The sequence below is a fragment of the Nymphaea colorata genome, chromosome 10, assembly GCF_008831285.2.
Source record: "Nymphaea colorata isolate Beijing-Zhang1983 chromosome 10, ASM883128v2, whole genome shotgun sequence".
NCBI classification, from domain to species: Eukaryota; Viridiplantae; Streptophyta; class Magnoliopsida; order Nymphaeales; family Nymphaeaceae; genus Nymphaea; species Nymphaea colorata.
The window spans coordinates 7,081,087-7,100,468 of NC_045147.1; the positions used below are offsets into that span (position 1 = coordinate 7,081,087).

The 19,382-nt window shown below is 40.7% G+C and overlaps 1 protein-coding gene across 5 annotated transcripts; it reads left to right on the forward strand.

Annotated features, from left to right (window-relative positions):
• Positions 1-9,593: 9,593 nt before the first annotated feature.
• Positions 9,594-18,835, forward strand: LOC116262089 (bZIP transcription factor TRAB1-like). 5 transcript variants are annotated; one of them, XM_031641158.2, is made up of 4 exons: positions 9,594-11,742; positions 12,400-12,534; positions 12,599-12,643; positions 18,272-18,835. In XM_031641158.2, exons 1-4 carry the CDS (start codon positions 10,468-10,470, stop codon positions 18,344-18,346), a joined length of 1,530 nt encoding a protein of 509 aa, XP_031497018.1. In that variant the 5' UTR covers positions 9,594-10,467; the 3' UTR covers positions 18,347-18,835. The 5 variants fall into 5 exon arrangements, with proteins under 5 accessions (XP_031497018.1, XP_031497019.1, XP_031497020.1 ...); XM_031641159.2 differs by having other exon boundaries at positions 9,595-11,742; positions 12,599-12,628; XM_031641160.2 differs by having other exon boundaries at positions 9,595-11,742; positions 12,400-12,471.
• Positions 18,836-19,382: the final 547 nt, after the last annotated feature.

The window sequence follows — 19,382 nt, forward strand, 5'->3', positions numbered from 1 at the left end:
TTTTACATATGCTTCAATATCATCGCGCATTTGTGGCCAGTAGTAACCACGTTCGAGGAGCGCCAATGTTCGCTCCTAACGAGGATGGCCAGCCCACAACGAGTCATGGCATTCTTTCAGCAATGCTCGCCGAAGGTTTCCCCATCTAGGTATGAACACTCGTCCACCTTTCGCCATCAGAAGTCCATCCCACAACCAGAATCGTCACGTTTTTCCCACTTCAACTGTCTCGACCAAATGCTTGCCACAGGGTCCTGCTTCATGCCTTCTCAAATACACCCGAGAAGAGCACTTTCAAATTGTGCTTCGGATGATGTCGTCCGAGTGGCTGCCAACTCTACCTTCCGACTTAGTACATCGGCTACGACGTTTGTCCTCTCTGCCTTGTACTCCATGGCAAAATCAAATTCTGCAAGGAATTCCTGTCATCGGGCCTATTTCAGGCTCAATTTTCCAAACTTCTGGAAGGGTCAGGACTCATTATGGAAAAGTCAGTACTCATCATACCAAAAAGGTCAGAATTCATGACAATTTCTTGAAAGGAAAGGTGATATCAGTCTTCACCACAAACTGAGATCCCAACAAATAATGCCTCGATGTACGAAGATATTGGATAATGGCTGTCGTCTCCCTTTCATGAATAGAATACCGATGCTCCACATCCTTAAGCTTTCTACTTTTGTAGGCAACCGGGTGACCTTCCTGCATCAACAATCCGCCAATAGCGAAATCTGATGCATCCGTATGGACTTCAAACTTCTTCAAGTGGTCGGGTAACCTGAGTACAGGTTCCTATATCAGGGCCCTCTTCAATCTCTCAAAGGCATCTTCTTCAAGTCCTTTCCAAGCCCAAGTTTGGTTCTTCTTTAGTAAATCAGTGAGAGGCACAACTATCAAAGAATACCCCTCAATGAATCGCCGATAATAGTTCACCAAACCGAGAAAGGAACGCAACTCCAGTACATTGGTTGACGATTTCCAGTCCTGAATAGCCCTCACCTTTTCTGTGTCCATTCGCAGCTGACCTTTACCCACTATATGACCGAAAAAACTGATTTCTTGTTAGCCGAATAAGCACTTCTGGTGCTTCATATATAGTTTGTTTTCCTTCAACACCTTGAACACTGTCCGCAGGTGTTCCACATGATCTCCCATTGAGCCGTTGTACACTACAATATCATCAAGATAGACTACCATGAACTTACCTAAGTACAAATAGAATATCTTGTTCATTAGAGTTGAAAAAGTGGCTAGGGCATTCGTCAACCCAAACGACATTACTAAGAATTCAAAGGCACTGTAGCAAGTGACACAAGTTGTCTTCGACTCATCACCGTCAACAATCCAAACTTGCCAATATCCCAATCTAAGGTCCAACTTGGAAAATACTCGAGCTCCGCCTAGCTGATAAAAAAGATCTGCAATCAAAGGTAAGGGATACTTGTTGTTCACTGTTACCTTGTTCAGCGCTCGATAATCCACACATAGCCTTTTGGTGTCATCATGTTTTGCTTGGAATAACACTGGTGCACCAAAAGGAGCTTTGGAGGGTCTGATTATACCTCCAGCTAGCATCTCGTCCAACTATCGCTGAAGTTCTTTCAATTCTATAGGGGCCATCCGATAAGGTGCCATTGCTGGGGGTTTGAAATCAAAAATGAGTTCTATGGCATGATCCACCTCACGTCGAGGTGGCAGCTGTCTAGAGAGCTCCGCAGGCATTGTTCTTGCGAATTCTGCTAAGATAGGCGCAAGCGCCTATGGGACCAAACCAGGGGAGTCATTAGTCACTTCCTTGATTGCACCAAGTACGTCTCTTCATTGTGCTTTAGGTCTTTCTTCAACTAAAGAGCGGATATCATCACAACCTTGTCCTTATCCCTTTTAACCGATATTGCTGGAACCATACAAGGAGACTTCTCGTCCATGTTACTGATACTGCGTAAGTGTGGCATTAGGACCATCTTTGCTGTACTAAGGAGCTCAATGTCTAAGATCATCTGGAAATCATCCATCGGGACCATCGAGAAGTTGGCTCTTCCTGACCAACTATCAATCTTCACAACCGCATCTCGGGCCACTCCTCGGATTGGTTTTGCCTCTGAGTTTACCGCCTTCATGCATAACTCTCTCTTCTCAAGGGTGAGACCCAATTTCCTCGCCTCTTCATCTTAGATGAAGTTGTGCGTGGCATCCGTGTCTACCATGGCCATTGTAGACATTCTATTTACCAGAATCTCTAGGTACATGAGCTCGTTGGAAGTTGTCGCTATCACCTCGTTTTCTCCTCCCTTTTTAGGGTGTTCAGAAGTTGAAGTGCACCCATCTTTGGTCCTTTCCCTTCTTCATCTTGTGCCGTATTAGCAGATTGCCTTGAAGAGCTTGCTTGATTGTTTTTGTTTAGATGCTTCGAACATTGCTTGACTAAGTGGCTACCTTCACAAAACCAACATTTCAACACTCTATGCTGAGAGCTGCCGTTTTTATGAAAGAAATATCTCTTCTCGACTTGATGCTGAGTCAATGATTCATCTTTACGTTCCCGTCGATCGTCTTTCTTTCCTCTATGGTAAGGCTTCTTCGAAGGCCTGAAGGTGTTAGTGCAGCTCTTGCGCTGGGTATCGGCCAAGCGTTCTGCTACCACATAAGCATCCTCCAAGGTCTCTGGACTACACCTTTTCACTTCAGATTGTACCCACGGTTGAAGTCCCAAAATAAGCCAGTTTAGTTTATCTTGTTCCTACATATCTGGTACATCTAACATGAGCCTTTGATAAGCCCTCACATAGTCTCGCAAGGATCCCGTATGTTTCAATTCACTAACCATTGGATAAGCATTGGCATTCGGGGGCATGAAGTAAGTCCTCAACTCTCGCTGAAAATCATCGAAAGTGTCTATTGGGCATATCCTCTTTTGAATGTCAAGTCATTTTCGTCTCCACCATGCCACAGCATCGACCTCAAGCAACATGGCTGCAGTCTTGACCTGAAGGTCATCTCCCACAATGCCTCGAAGGTCCAGATAGTATTTCAATTGGAATAAAAAGTTGTTGATCACTCGACTATCCCGATTTCCATTGTATTTTGCTGGCCTCTGAACATCGACCCTTACTGGTCGATCGTTACCTCCACCTACAGAGACTTGTCGCTATAATGTGCGGTTCTTTATCTGAAGTTCCTTGACTTCAGCTTGCAGAGCAGTCACTGTGTCAGTAATTGACCGATTCATGGCTACAAGATCGGCCATTTGTTCTCGCATGGTTTTCATCTCATCCTTCATTTCACCGAAGGACTCGGGTGCATTGTCCAATGCTTCTTCATGAGTAGCTACGTTGGCAACCAGCTTGTTCACTACCTCGGCCAGGTCTTCCTGACCCTGGGATGTACCCATCTCTTCAGATTGGGCTACTCCCTTGCCCTTGGTGCTTCGCAGATTGTATTGAGTCGCCAGGACATCCTCTTTGATTAGCGATCGCCGGCATGTAGTTCTACACTGACTCTCTGATTGCTTTCCCAGATTGAGCAGAACCTGGGGCTCTGATACCAGTTGTCACGGGCTGACTCCTTCAGCCCGTGTGGCATGGCAAGAACCTAGTTGCCGTCAGCCTTCGAACTACCGAAAGGGGTACAAAGATTGTTTTAGGAAAACAAGTGCATAAAGAAAGCTTTGTGAATAAAGAAATCTTGCAATGTATTCAACTTGAAAAACTTGTACATCACGAGAGATGTAAGAAAGGAGAATGATCTGAACTTTGCTTACATAGGATGGCCGAAGCCGCATAAAGGATTCTCATGCCGACCACCCAAAACTAAGAATCCCAATACATGGCACTTAGACTGGTGGGAGGGTACTCCCTTACAAGTAAACAAGCGTAAGCAAATGATTTAACATAAGAAAAGAAAGTACAATGCAAAATAAAGCAAAGGACTGTACAGACTCTTAGACACAAGAGAACACTATAGGGAACCACTACACTAGCTCATTTATTTTTCGTTATGCTTCTACAACTATTTCTGATACAAATCAGCGGGAGAGAGGTCTCTCGACCTTTATTCAGCAAAAAATCGAGCCTTACAAATCAGGCAAACATAAAGGAAGAGAAACTGCTCCACAGCTGTACACTAAAACTGCAGTAGTGCCTAGGCCACAAACTAGATAATCGGAAGAGCGTACAATCAACACAGGCAGATCAGTCCAGGGAGGACAGTGGATTTGCAGCTCTACGCATCGGAACCAAGAGACAATCAACAACTTGCAGAGGGAGCTCAGTTTGCAATAGATGAAGTTGAGGCAAAATACGGTGCAGGGCAGGGAAACGATTAATGCATCTGTTCCTCCCTTCAAGAGTACAGATGTCAGTGTATATGAAAAATGAAGTGATTTGAAACTGACAACAAAACATTGACACTGATTCATGAGATGTGTGTAGCTTCCAGTCATTCTGCCTAATAAGTGATGAACCAACTCGTTTTCTTGAAACCATTTTTTTCACCAATCTGCGTCAATTGTCTAATGCAATTGATCGATTTATCCACTGAGAAATAATAGGTTAATCATTCATTCTATGAGGCGAGAAATGTGTGTTCTTGAAATTTTATCAATTTTCTTACTGTAGAAATATGCAACGGAACAGAGGAAAAGAGAAGAAACACACGATATACGTAGAAAACCTCAAGAAGAGGTGAAAAACCACGGAGAAGCTCTAACCTAGGGACACAACCGCAACCCTAGGAGAGAGAAAATTATATTCCACTTAATCAACAACACAACACTAAGTGGGATTATAAGGAGGAAACCCACCTAGGGTACCGAGCCACTCTCGGTTCCCATGCCCCATGGGACCGGGTCCATATCCAGACCCGGTTCCCTTACACAATATATTCTAACACTCCCCCTCAAGCTTGGCATACATGTCAAACATACCAAGCTTGCTCACATTTTTTTCAAATTGAGATGTACATAAGGCTTTGGTTAAAACATCTGCAATTTGATCTTCAGACTTCATATAAGGCAGGATCAACTCTTTTGAATCAATGCGTTCCCGTATGAAGTGGCGATCAATCTCCACGTGTTTGGTTCTGTCATGCAGGACGGGATTATTTGCAAGGTTAATCGCAGATTTGTTGTCGCAGTACATCTTCATCTTCTCTTCCATTTCAATTCCAATATCTGCTAGAAGGATCTTCAACCATAGCATTTCTGTAACTCCCATAGCAACCGCCCTGTATTCAGCCTCAGCACTGGATGTAGAACAAACTTCCTGCTTTTTACTTCTCCATACAACCAGGTTACCCCCTAGAAAGATGCAGTACCCTGTGGTAGACCTCCTAGTATCAGTGCACCCTGCCCAATCTGCGTCAGAGTATCCTTCAATATTAAGTTGGTCTTGCTGAGTATACAGTAATCCTTTCCCTAGGTCATTTTTGAGATATCCCAACACTCTTTCTGCACTCTTCCAGTGACAATCAGTAGGAGCATGCATAAACTGACTCAACACATTCACAGCATAGATGATATCAGGGCGAGTGAGGGTAAGATAGATGAGCTTACCAACCAACCTCTGATACCGACCTTTTCCTTCCTCATCCAGGATGTTGCCAGTCTTGATGCTTATCTTCGTACCAGACTCCATTGGAGTTAGAAAGGACCTACATCCAAGTTTACCTGTCTCCTTTAAGAGATCCAGAGTGTACTTCCTTTGGCTCATAACAAGTCATGTCTCTGATCGAGCAATCTCTATCCCCAGAAAGTACCTTAGTTTACCCAGATCTTTCAGATCAAATTCTGCAGCTAACCTCTCCTTCATCTTATTTTTCTCTTCTTCATCGTCACCTGTGACAATCATATCATCAACGTATACAAGAAGGAGACTCACCAAACCATTTCTCTGCTTAATGAATAGGGTGTGATCACCATTTCCTTGTTTGTATCCATTAGTCTTCATCACTATCCTCAGTCTTTCAAACCAAGCTCTAGGAGACTGCTTTAGTTCATACAAGGCTTTCTTGAGATGACAACATTTTCCGCTTTGAGCATATACAGGGGGCATGCTCATATAGACCTCTTCTTCTAGATGGCCGTTCAAGAATGCATTCTTGACATCAAGCTGGTCCATGCTCCACTTCTTTTGCACAACAAGTGCTAAGATGACTCACGGTTTTCAGTTTGGCAACAGGGGCAAAAGTTTCAAGATAATCAATACCGTATTTCTGACTGAACCCCTTTGCAACAAGGCGAGCCTTATACCTTTCCACAATACCATCAGGTTTGTACTTCACACTAAACACCCACTTGGAACCAACTAAATGAGTGTCCTTGGGCATATCAACAACTTCCCACGTGCTGTTCTTTGCCAAGACATTCATCTCCTCTGTCATGGCCTGTAGCCATTTAGGATCCTCTCTGGTATCTTCCACACACCTGAGGATCACAGACTTAGACAAGGATGTAATAAAGCATTTGTAATTCTTACTAAGTTTCACATAAGAGACAAATCTCTGAATAGGATGAGAAGTACATGACCTGGTTTCCTTGCGCAAGGCTATGGGAAGCTCTTCATCTATTGGACTTGGGTCATCCGGGGAACTCACAGGATTGGGATTAGTTACATCAACATCTTCAATCACATCTGTCTTCTTTCTGATGTACACCTGGCCGAACAGATGATCACGAGCTGTGGGCTGATCATCCACAGAGTTCCCTTGCACAGGGCTGTCGCTATCACTTCTGACTGTCTCTGTCACACTGTGGCTGACCTTGTACTCTAAAAAATTCATAAACTGAACCAGTTGGTCTGAAGAATACTCTTCCATACTTTTCCCTATACACTCCCCCCTGAAGAGGATTCATAGGAAAACACGCCTCATGTTCATGAAAGGTAACATCCCGAGAGACATAAATTTTGGAGGTAGTAGGGTCAAGACACTTATATCCCTTCTGAGTTGGAGAATACCCCAAGAAGACAGCTTTGACGGGCCGATGATCAAGTTTCTTAAGGGTTGGACTATGGTCATGAACAAAGCAAGTACACCCAAACACTCGAGGAGTAAGAGGCCAAGGGTTATGAGTGGGCCTAAGAACAGAGTAGGGAGAACGACCATTCAACACACGAGTAGGCATACGGTTAATCAGATGGGCACTAGTGAGAAGAGCATCACCCCAGTAGCGCTTAGGAACATGCCTATGGAACATAATGGCATGAGTGACTTCTAATAAATGGCGATTTTTACGTTCGGCCACGCCATTTTGAGGAGGTGTGTAACTACAAGATGTCTCATGAATAATACCCTTGCTCCTCAAGAAATCATCTATAGATTGAGAGACATACTCCCGAGCATTATCGGTGCGGAAAGCTTGAACAGAGGTCTGAAATTGAGTCTCAACAAATGCAACAAAATTTTTGACAATGATGGGAACTTCACTACGTTCTTTCAACAGGTACACGAACGTACAACGGGAGTAGTCATCAATAAGAGTCATAAGGTAATGAAAACCACGACAAGTGGGTACTCCCGAAGGACCCCAAACATCAGAGTGAACCAAAGTAAACAGACGAGTGGTTTTATTGAGAGAAATAGGGTACGAAGCCCTGACATGTTTAGCCAACTGACAAACTTCACATGAGAAAGAGTCAATAGAAACAGAAGTAAAAAGACTTGCAAACGCTGATGGGGAACTCCCATGGCTGGAGTCAATATGCATAACTTGACGACGTTGTTCCTCAGATTCCACCCGGGCATACACCTCCTCAATCCCGGGAATCTCGTCACAATTGAGAATTTAGCTCTTAATGGATTCAAATTCATCGCGTAAGCTTCCAAGGAAAATAAAAGTCCGGTCCATCCATTTTTGTCCCAGTACAGGGCATGATCAGAACCACAATGCCAGTCATCATTCACATGGTAGTCTAGTTCCTCCCCTTTAGTCTTCTTGGGCTGCAAAGAAAGAAGCTACAGACAAGTCACCCTGTTTAAGAGAGTAGATGCTACGTTTGATTTGGTACGTACGCAATACTCTCTTCTTACGGCCATACATCCGCGCAAGCACAGTCCACATGTCGTATGCAATCGATTTACGCAAGATCAGAGGCTGAATATCTGCAGAAACAGAACTAATGATCCATACTTTCACCTGACTATCTTCCAACGCCCAAGTCGCCCATCGCGGATCCGTTTTTGAAGGTGCAGGTTTCTCCCCAGTAATATAGGGCAGACGACCATGACTGGTTATCCCGATTTCTAGGGCAGCAGACCAAGAGATAGTTGTCCTTGTTCAGCCGGATGGAGGTGACTTGAACATGCAAGTTCTCGCTCTTGGTATTGCTGCCCATATCTAGGGCATCATCGATCTTGGGAGTCATCGCTTCGGCCATCACAATCACCAAAGAGAAGCAATACCCAACACCAGAAACGACAGACAAGAGGTAGTGGAGGCGGAAGAATTACTGGCGGTGATAGCAGTGACGGCGGCGACGCAGGAAGGGCGACAACGGCAGCAATGATGGCGGCGACAACGACGATGACGCCGGCGACGCAGGAAAGATGACGGCGCTGGAACTGGCGGCGGCGGCACTGGAACAGGCGGCGACGGCGGGAGACGAGCAGTGGCAGAAACGATGGAAACGCACGATCACAGAACAAAACCCACACACGGTGGCTCTGATACCATGTAGAAATATGCAACGGAAGAAAGGAAAAGAGAAGAAACACACGATATACGTGGAAAACCTCAAGAAGAGGTGAAAAACCATGGAGAAGCTCTAACCTAAGGGCACAACCGCAACCCTAGGAGAGAGAAAATTATATTCCACTTAATCAACAACACAACACTAAGTGGGATTATAAGGGAGAAACCCGCCTAGGGTACCGAGCCACTCTCGGTTCCCATGCCCATGGGACCGGGTCCATATCCAGACCCGGTTCCCTTACACAAGATATTCTAGCACTTACCAATATAAGTCTACTCTCCAATAAGATCATTCGATTTACCTATCAAGGCCGAACAGGTCAATCGTCTATTTGACGAAGCGGAAAATGTTTTACAAGTAAATTTTTATAGTAAATGTTGAGGATATTTTGCTAAAGGCATGAAAAATGCATTGTAACACGGTAAAGAATATTTAGGTAAAAGCACGAAAAAAATGTGCTGTAACGTTTTCAAGAATGCTTGGGTAAAAATACGAGTATTTAAGAGGTTTTGCCTCCAAAATGAGGTTCTTAGAGTGTTTATGTGCTATGAAAACTGAGGAAAACTCAATTTTAAAAAGGCCTAGTTTTATAAAAAGAAGTGAAAAACTCCATCCGCTCAAGTTATTAAAAAACTTAGGGGTTTTGGGTGTGTCATCAAACAAACCGCATTTTTAAAACTGATTAAAAAACTTAATTATCATACAACCAAGTTTTAAGGTGTCATCCAAATGCCCCGTTAAGTTTTGTTGGCATTTTTGTTTCAGAGGCAATGTTGGAACATATATTATTCAAACACATGGCACGTTATCAGCCTAACATGCAGCATGACGCATTCGAATTAAAACAGCAGTGTTTTTTAAGTCCTCTCTTGAAGTTTCAAGTGAAAGTGTGAATGGATAGAGACGGCAAGAAATAAGTGGTCGAACTTTGCCATCAGGCTGCCGAAAGGGCACTTGGTTAGTCAAAAACTCCACGGTTGTTTTGGGTCTCGGAAATTTAAGATTCTGTGAAGTTCAAGGAACAAGGAGAGTCCGCCCATCCCGAGATTTCTCGGCAGTGGTCTGCTTTGCTTCATTGTGTTATTCTCTTCTTACGGCCAGTTTTACAGCTATAACCTCTCGCTGATTGCTGCGATTATGACAATAAATTTCCCGACTTCATCTCTCTCTCTCTCTCTCTCTCTCTCTCTCTTTCTCTCTCGCAAGATATAAAGGTTTATCAATGAGGTTGTTCTCCCGTGTTCTAAGTTAGGTTCTTCTCTTTCGATGTTGCTCATCGGAATTGCTGGATCAGGGTGAGGTTCAATTCATGTTTTTTTTGTTCGTTTTGGGGCTCCGATTCCGTGCTTGTTTCAGTCCGGTGGTCGTTGGGTAGCTGTAGGAGACGTGATTCCTGTTCGCAAATTTGGACTGGAAGAGTGTTTAAGTAGTAGTGGACGCAACGTTTTCGACCGTCGTTTGCTTGTTCATGGGATAGATGAATTGTGAGCGACCAATTAAGTTTAGAAGATTCTTGGTGCTTCTGTTTCTTGGTATAGTGTTGAAGTTAGAGTCCACGAGTGAGTGTTCTTATTTTTTCAGTTGGAGATGTGATCTTTGTCAAACAGATGGAGAGTTGAGAAGAATGGTCTCTTTCGATAGGATGTAATTTAGGTTATTAATAAGCTCAGAGATTTCGTTCTCTCTCAGTGGAATAAATGTTCGTTGTAGGTGTTGCTTCTAGCTCGTGTCTGTTAGTCTAATTTTCGCAAAAATAGAAGGATTGGTGGTGTAGAAGAGGATGGGTTCCGATCTGTTTTTCAAGAATGGGCTTCCGGAAGCCCGGGGAGAAAATGGTTCCAGAACAGAAAACGCAAGGTCGGGGAATTTGCTGTCCCGGCAATCGTCAGTTTACTCACTTACACTGGATGAATTTCAGAGTGGCCTCGGGAAGGATTTCGGATCTATGAACATGGATGAATTCTTGAAGAACATCTGGTTTGCAGAAGAGACACAGAGTTTCTCCACTTCACCCTGTACGCCGGAAGGGAATTCTGGGGGTTTGTCTAGGCAATTTAGTTTGCAGAGGCAGGGATCCTTGACATTACCTCGGACATTAAGCTTGAAGACGGTAGATGAAGTGTTCAGAGATGTGATCAAGGAAAGCGTGGATCAGACCTATAATATTGGCACGGCGCCGCACAAGCAACCAACTCTTGGAGAGATGACTCTGGAGGAGTTTCTGGTCAAGGCAGGTGTCGTGAGGGAAGATACCCAAACTGCAAGTGCGTCCAACAGTGGAATTTTTCTGAGTAACAGTGAGAACAGCGCGGTTGGAAATGGAAACGCCCAAGTTGGATCTGATATCGGTCTGGCTTTGGGGTTCGGGCAGCCTGCTCAGGCTAATGGAAATTTATCACGTGTGGCGTATCAGGAGGTTATTGCTCCAGCTGGTAACAGTGTTAGCACTCTGGAAGCATTTAGGTCTTCCCAGCCACAGCAACAGCAACAGAACCACCACCACCACCAGCAGCAGAAGCAACTTTCGTGGCGCGACAACCAGCATAATCGAAGCCCAGTCGTTCAACCGACAAAGCAGCAGCAGCATCAGTTCTTAGGGGGTCAACCAACAATTGTCTATGCATCATCACTACAAATGGCCAACAATGAGGAATTGAAGACTCCAGGCATAGGTAACGGTCAGTCACTGTCTCACGTGGTAGGCAGCGCAGGAATTGGTGGCCAAGCAGGATCTGAAGACCCTGGTGGAATTCTGGATGCAAAACCAAGCGTTGCATCGGTCTGCCCTTCAAGTAGTGACTTCATAAGCGGGGGTATCCAAGGGGGAGCTTCAATAGTTTCAGAAACAACTGCATCTCTTGTAAACCAGATTGCCTCTGATACCATCAACAAAAGCGATGGTGACAACTCCTCATTATCCCCTGTTCCTTATCCTTTAAATGGAGTTATGAGGGGAAGAAGAGGTGGTGGATCAGTGGAGAAAGTCATTGAGAGAAGACAGAGGCGCATGATCAAGAACAGAGAATCAGCTGCCAGGTCACGGGCACGGAAACAGGTAATTTCCAGGCTGTTTCGCTGTTTGCCTTTCCTGTTGTTATGAAATTTATGTGCGATCAGAAGTTTTTAGACATCCATCTGTTCTATGACAGTTAATTTCTTTATGATGGTCCTTTTTTTATTGGGCTGTTAATTTGGTTTCACCACCTTTGGAGAAGCTGATGAGATCTCGTTCTGATTGTTCTAGGCTGAGATGTGTTCTAAATGGTGCCTTTAGATATCTATTTCTGGTGAACATATAAGATACTTGCCGAGGTGTGGTGTATTCCCTTTCTATAATCTTCGTGTGCTCCTTTGCTTTCATTATACCAGCTTGTCTGCTGTCGCTTGCTCATGGTAGCCAAGTTACAGCTTATAGCTGCCTGCCATTGCAGGATTCCCCAAAAGTTGGTATTGCAGAATAGTAACACTGTATGGTTTGATGGAGTGAACCAGTTTTAATTAACCTTCTATTCTCCCTTTAATCATGTACATACACCTCGACCCATATATCTACTCTTTCGTGCATGTATGGTTCCATGTACAAGCATGCCTAGCAAGCCTAGACCTAGTTTACTTTAGCCTGAATATTTGAAATAGTGGTGTTACATGATTTCATCCAATATGTTTATCTGTTACCAGTTATGCAGCATATTATGTCCTGAATTTCTTGCAGGCTTACACCATGGAACTGGAAGCTGAAGTGGCAAAACTCAAAGAAGAGAACATGAAATTGAAGAAGAAGCAGGTGCATTTTCGGCCTTTGATGGAGATGGAGTACATTATGGCAACTGTCTTATCATATTTTACAGTTAAGTTAGTGCTTACATGATGTTCCCATGCTTTTGGAATTAACTTAATTGTACCTTTTTCAGGAAGAAATCATGAAAATGCAGAAGGCTCAGGTACTAGTGGGACAGGTTTTCTTCACTTCATTTCATTGTATTAATTATACTGTTTAACATTCCTCACTTGTTGAAAATCTGCTGGCTATTAAACCTCTTCTTTACTTTGTCTGTGGCTTCAGTATCTAAATTATCCCATATAAAGTTAACTTTGAACTTATTTCACTGGTCTACATGGCCTTTTCCTTTTCTACGTTTTGGAACTCCACATCCTGCTGTGGTGGCGTCCTGCTATCTTGTCTTCCAGCTTCTAAGAGTCTTCCATGTTCAGTTTGTATCTGAATGCATTAGGTTGTAGGAAAATTAGTATTTCAATCTATGACATGTTCAAGCAGAATGTGTAAACCTCATGGCCAGTTACATCCTTATTGATTTACACAATATGAACATGATTGTCATTATGGTCTCCTGCACTGCATATCTTTTTACCTGTTATTTTATGCCTGTTCAGTAAATATAAACTTATTTCATAGTGGAAATGATTTCAGGTCTCCTGGTTTCAGTGTTTAGTGAGAACTGCATCATACATGTTTCTTACGATCATATAGGCTTAGCCATTTGTGTTCACAAAATAATCTATTGTGTTATTCGGTCCTGCTATTTTAACTTGGAAATGAGTTGTGGATTGAACGTGCAAAATTACATGATCTCATGTTTTTAGATTAGGGCACTTGAATTGACCATCATGTTCAGTTTTGCATGCATGCACATAATGTAGGCATATGTACATATAGAGTATATGCCAATCATTTTAGAAAACTGACATGGAAAAGGAAGCTGTTGATAGAATACCTTTGTTTATACCTGCCTTCCTGCTACAATGCATTACTAATGCATCTTATTCATCTCTAAACCCATGTGCATGTGAGTGTCTTTATATGTGTGTGTGTATGATTGATACACAAAATTCAAAAGTTGTGAGAATTATTAACGTTTGATGAGTCATGTAAAAAAGGTAGTGGTGAAAGTTTGTCTTTTTCACTATGCATGTTAGTTTTGCATATTTGGTTCTTTTCTTTCCACAATTTCAAAATGATCTCAATTTAGTTTTTTCTTTTTTCAAATGTGTGTGGGCTTGTGTGTCTGTGTATATATAACAAACAGCAATATTGTTCTCATCAATTTCTCAAGGTCTTTTTTGGAGTTCTTATTTTCTCTGAGCAATTTTTATGTATTTTTTACCCTGCCCCCTTTCAAATTTTTGAGAGCAGTTGCTGAGTCTAACTCAATTCAGAGAGTACGTGCTGGGTTTGTTTATTACTATATGTTGCAGCCTAAATGCTGGATTTCTGACCCAATTCATTTGCATGGTGGTTCTCCCCAATCTGTTCCTGAAGCATATGATCCATCCTCGCTCTATGTTGTCAAGGTGCCAAGGCGCTGCCTGGGCGCCAGGCAGCACCTAGTGCCTAGGAAAAAAGGCGACCAAATTTTTTTTTAAAATTTTCTAGTTATGTAAAAGTATATTACTAATTGCAGTATATAACAGTATACATATTACATTTTGCTACAGCAGTATGTAACAGTATAAACATATTACATATTACAGTATATAACAGTATACATATTACTAAAGCAGTATATAACAATATAATACATATTACATATTACAGTATGTAATAGAATCATAAACAGAATACATATAACAGTCTAAATCTAACCAGTAACACAGACTGTATTATACCGGTAAAACAGAATACATCATGCATCATAAACAGAATACATATAACAGTCTACTGTTGGTTAAATCATAAATGGAATTCATAACAGATTGTATTATACAGTAAGACAGACTGTATTATACAGTATAACTGTAAAACAGAATACATGTAACAGTCTACTAATGGTTAAATCATAAATGGAATACATAACAGAAATCAGAAACAGCATACATATTACTAGAAACAGCTATAGCATATTACAGTATACTAGAAACAACTATAACATATTACAGTATATTACAGCATACATATTACTAGAAAATTAGAAATCAGAAAGGGGTCATATATACTATTAGTATATAACAAAATCACTTCAAAGACATTCATATAACATAAAGCAAAACAAATTAACACCCAAACTGGAATCAGAAATCAGAAATGAGAAACAGAAACATATATAGACTATTTACATAATATATTATACAACATATTGAATCAGAAACAAAAACATATATAAAACAGATAGACTATTTACATATAACAGGTATACAGGTATATACAGTATGTACTTGAAAAGGACGTAACAGGTATAACATATATAAGATATATAATATCACAAGCATACAGGTATATTCACTTTCCCATGGACTAGGCGTGCTGGTGCCTAGGCCAGCCTAGGTGGCAGCACATATCCTGTCGCCAAAGTGGGGGACTTAGGCAAGGGGTGTGGACTCATGCTTAGTACACTCGTCGATGCCTTGACAACATAGTCCTCACTTACTCTCCTTTTATCTATTTGAAGCTGTTGGTTGCTGATGTTCTCCTTGCATATGAGACACTCTCTCACTCTTCATCTGTTGGTCATCCTCCCTTTCTTTCACTTTCAATTTTTTTATTTTTCCCTTGCAAAACTGTGACAATCATTATAATTATTTTCAGATGATAAAAGAAACCAAAATAGGAAACCAGTATCCTCAAGAAGTAAAAAGTTATTGTTATATTATAGTATTGCAGCATTTCAAAAATATCATGATATTTTCTAAATTTTATATATATATATATATATATATATATATATATATATATATATTTGCCAATATTTCTTATAACTTTAGCTTTTCTTTTATCTGACATTTTTTTAATATTCTAGATATAAAAAAATTAATAGATATGGGTACTGACATCAGAATGACTAATAGAAGATCTCTCTCTCTCGCTCTCTTTGTGAATGTGCATGTGTATGACCATCTGTACGTCATTGGCAAAATGGGAAGGGAAAGAGTAATCGCTTTAAGCTTAGTCACTTGAAATTTTGTTTTGATCTGGTACTTTTCAGATGTGCCAGATCGCTAGGATGAGGAGTATTTAGAGCATAAAAAGTCCAAAGAATATGAAGGCATAAATGAAATGAACTTGTGCTTTGCAGTAACATTACATGACTCTAAATAGACAAGTTTGAGGGCATCATGCAGTCTTTTTTAGATGAATTTTTGTCTAATGTTTGTAGATATAAAAGCACCTTACAATGTATCTTTTCCTTATAACTTAATGAATGTGTGGATCTGAATAATCTAAACTGCAAAAAAGAAGAAAGGTGGATAGTGATAAAAAGGAAATAATGAAGCTTCAAATGAAGATGGTTATGGTTGCAGTGGTGGGTGATGGTCATGAAGAATGGTATGTAGTGGTGGCAGAGGTAAGGATGATGGTGGTGATGAAGTTGTTATGGCAATGGAAGTGTTGGTTAAAATGGGGTGGTGTTGGTTGTGGTGGTGCTAAGAAGGTGAAATAATGGTAATGATGGTGGAGCAAGTGTCATTGATGGTGGTGGTGATCACATGGTGAACTAGTGATAATGGTGGTGGTTCTGATAGTAGTAACTAATGTAAATATAATGTGGAACATAAGAAAAAATGAACTTTTCTTCATATTTATGAAACATTAAGGGCAATAAAAATGAAATTGTCAGGTAGAAAACCATGCAGTCTAAAATAAATAAAAGTATCAAAAACTTACTGATTGAAGATATTGACCATATCTGTTATTCCTTTACATTTTCATCTACTATGCTTTAAGATCTGGTCTAAATTATGATCCTCTCCTAGTTGGCAGCCACATGACTTATCTGCTGATCCAAGTGTTCGTGTGATGAAGAGCCAATCATCAGAAAGGTGGAGGATTGGCACTAATTTGCGTACTAAAGCTGAAATGAGCTCACATTCTTCATTTATTTTTCGGTTTGCTATTCTTAATAAGCTCTAAAGACAGAAAAAGAAGAACAAGGAGAGCTTCACTTACGACAAAGAAAAAGAATCCACCAATCCATTCAAAAGAATACAATTGAATGATAAATCCATTTGCAATGTTCTTGACATCAGTGATGTTTCTCCATGGAGCATTCAGAATAAAATAGTCCTAAAACTGGTGGTAAGCAGAAGAAACATGGTAGAGTAAAAGGAAAAAGAAGTGAAGGAAAAAAAAACTAAAGACAAAGGCAAAAGAGAAAATGAAGAAAAAGACACTACAGACTAAAGGAGAGAAGGGGAAAAAATAATAAATAAAATAAAAATGAATAAGGGAAAAACACAAAAGATATGAAAACGAGAAGAAGAAGAAGAAAAAGGAGAAAAGGTGAAGAAGAAGGACAAGTAGAAAATGAAGAAAGAGGGGAAGATGATTTGTAGCTGTTTGGAGCATTCCTATGCTTATGTCTTCTATCTGGAGGATTCTCCGGGGGCATGAACTTGGCTGACAAACCAGGTTCTTAGTATGTAAGAGTTTTAATTGCTATGCATTATGAATAGTTCAGTAACTAAAGCATACAGTTATGGTCATTACCCTGCATATGTATTTCTGGAGAGAATTTATTCTCCCAATCCATCATAGTGGGAGAGAATCATCTATCCCCGAGGGAATAGAAAACACATATTTTCTACTGTTCCCACAAGTAACCCAGTGTCTGTGACTCTGTGCTATTGTTTTTCTAAAGTTGATAGATCTTAAAAAGAACAAAGAGACGGAAAAATGGTGGTCAGTGAGATTAAGTTTAAATAAGATCTGAAAGAGCAATGAATATTAAAGGTTACTTGAATCTGATCTGAAAAAAAAAAAGTAACCCACTTTATTTTTGTGCCTTTCTCTTTTTAACAAGAAACATGCAAAGTGAAAAAAATGTGCTGCACGAATTTTTTGTTCTTCCCAGATACCTATCGGGTAATGAAATTTAGTTACTTAGCATTTGCAGTGGTATTTAAGGTTGCTTGGTGGAAACAACTGGAGAAGAATATAGCATGATGGTTTGGTTTATGGGGTTGGATGGAACAAGGGATGACAGTGGTTAGATTATGCAAGAAGAATTTTTTATTATTGCACTGAAGTCTAGGGCTCTGTTATGTGTTGGCCCTGATATCTTTTCAATTTGAAATGCTGCTTTGGTTAATATATTAGAGTGAATGAGAAAAAAGAGAAGGGTGCGAGTGGTTGCTTTAGACCCTTCATACTGGTAGGGCGAGTATTCCCTGCTATATTCATTTCCCCTTAAATGTTTCTCAGCAGTCTGCTTGGACTCCTCTCCAGACATCTCAGTATAGATCATATTACATGCTTCTCTTGTGTTTTTATATTTCCTAAATTCTAAGTTGCTTTTTTTTTCTTTCTGATTGTTGAGTTGGGGTTGGTTTCTACTAGATTATGCTAGGAAGATGCCCACTCGAATGTCAAATTCTTGACCTCATTCAACTTGAAGTTCTTAAATTTGAACGCTTGGGCAAGTGGACAGAAATCTAGTATGCTGATACTCAAATTTTATATTTAAATACCAAGTTACAATAATTAGTCTGACATGAAATCTTTACTTTTGAACTTGTTTGTATATGATTTTTGTCCCATATAAATTGATTGTGGTGCATTTTTTTAAAAGATACATTGCTTCAGAATGTCCTCTCTTGATGAAGAACGTATTTTTGTGACCACCACACCACAGGCTCTAGAGAAGTTGAACAAGCAGCTGACACCAAAAAAAAGATGCTTGAGGAGGACACTTACTGGCCCTTGGTGAAGGGTTATATTTGCAAGAAAAGTCCCTGGCCTGTTCAGGGGATAGCTGTACATACAGATATCGGAAACAAGCTGGTTGCCCTGTAATTTAAGGTTAGCAGCAGTTTTCTTTCTTACCTTTTGTATCCATTCATCTTTTATGTTTGTATGTTATTCTTGATGATCTAATGATCTATAAGTTGCACTGCCCTGGAGATTGTGAAAAGCAACTGGAGTGTCAAAACCTTGTATTGTGATTGACCTAGTACACTCGGTACAAATGGGGTGCAAGCTCATTAGCGGTAGAAGGCGTCTGATACATCTGTGAGGATGTTCTTAGGACAGATAATGGACCTGTCTTGCACTTTTGAAAATACATGCTTTAACCAGCCATTGGAACATGATAACGAATTCATATTGTATTGCAACCTCTCTCTCTCTCTCTCTTTAACCAGCCATTGGAACATGATAACGACTTCATATTGTATTATAAGCTCTCTCTCTCTCTCTCTCTCTCTCTCTCTCTTCCATTTGTTTGTTCTGTTCATATGAAGGCAAAGGTGTGGACCTTTTTCCCCCTGGTGTGAGTGATTTACTGTTCAAATAAGTGTGGAGACATTCCCAAACTGACCTGTGCTAACAATAGTTCTACGCAAAAAAAAAAGAAAAAAAAGAAAAAAAGGTCTCTTGTCTACCACTTGTCCTAACGATTTTCACAAGTAAAAACTGTGTTCATAATGCAAGTTATTATCTATAATCTTGCAATCATACTAAAAACATCCTTTGTTGCACCACCTTTGAAAGTTTGCTTGCAATAATTACATATCAAATTTCTTTTTTTTCCCTTGTCAGCAGGATCGTCTTTGACATAAATGTTGCTAAGGTGTATCGACTTGTGGCATTTTCTTTTCTCAAACTTGAACATTCAGTAAGCATCTAATAAGCTCAATTATGTTACATGGAAAAACCCAAATTACTAGATGTACTCTTGTACAAGAACATAAAACAAAGTTGGGCAAGGCCTAGTTCGACCATAATTGGCCCGATGAGATACACGT

What these genes read in the sequence shown, in the direction of transcription:
- LOC116262089 (XM_031641158.2), top strand. Translation starts at nt 10,468, where the DNA reads ATGGGTTCCGATCTGTTTTTCAAGAATGGGCTTCCGGAAGCCCGGGGA. An exon ending in GGTCACGGGCACGGAAACAG is followed by an intron (nt 11,743 to 12,399) that starts GTAATTTCCAGG and finishes AATTTCTTGCAG; the next exon opens with GCTTACACCATGGAACTGGA. An exon ending in CTGTCTTATCATATTTTACA is followed by an intron (nt 12,535 to 12,598) that starts GTTAAGTTAGTG and finishes TACCTTTTTCAG; the next exon opens with GAAGAAATCATGAAAATGCA.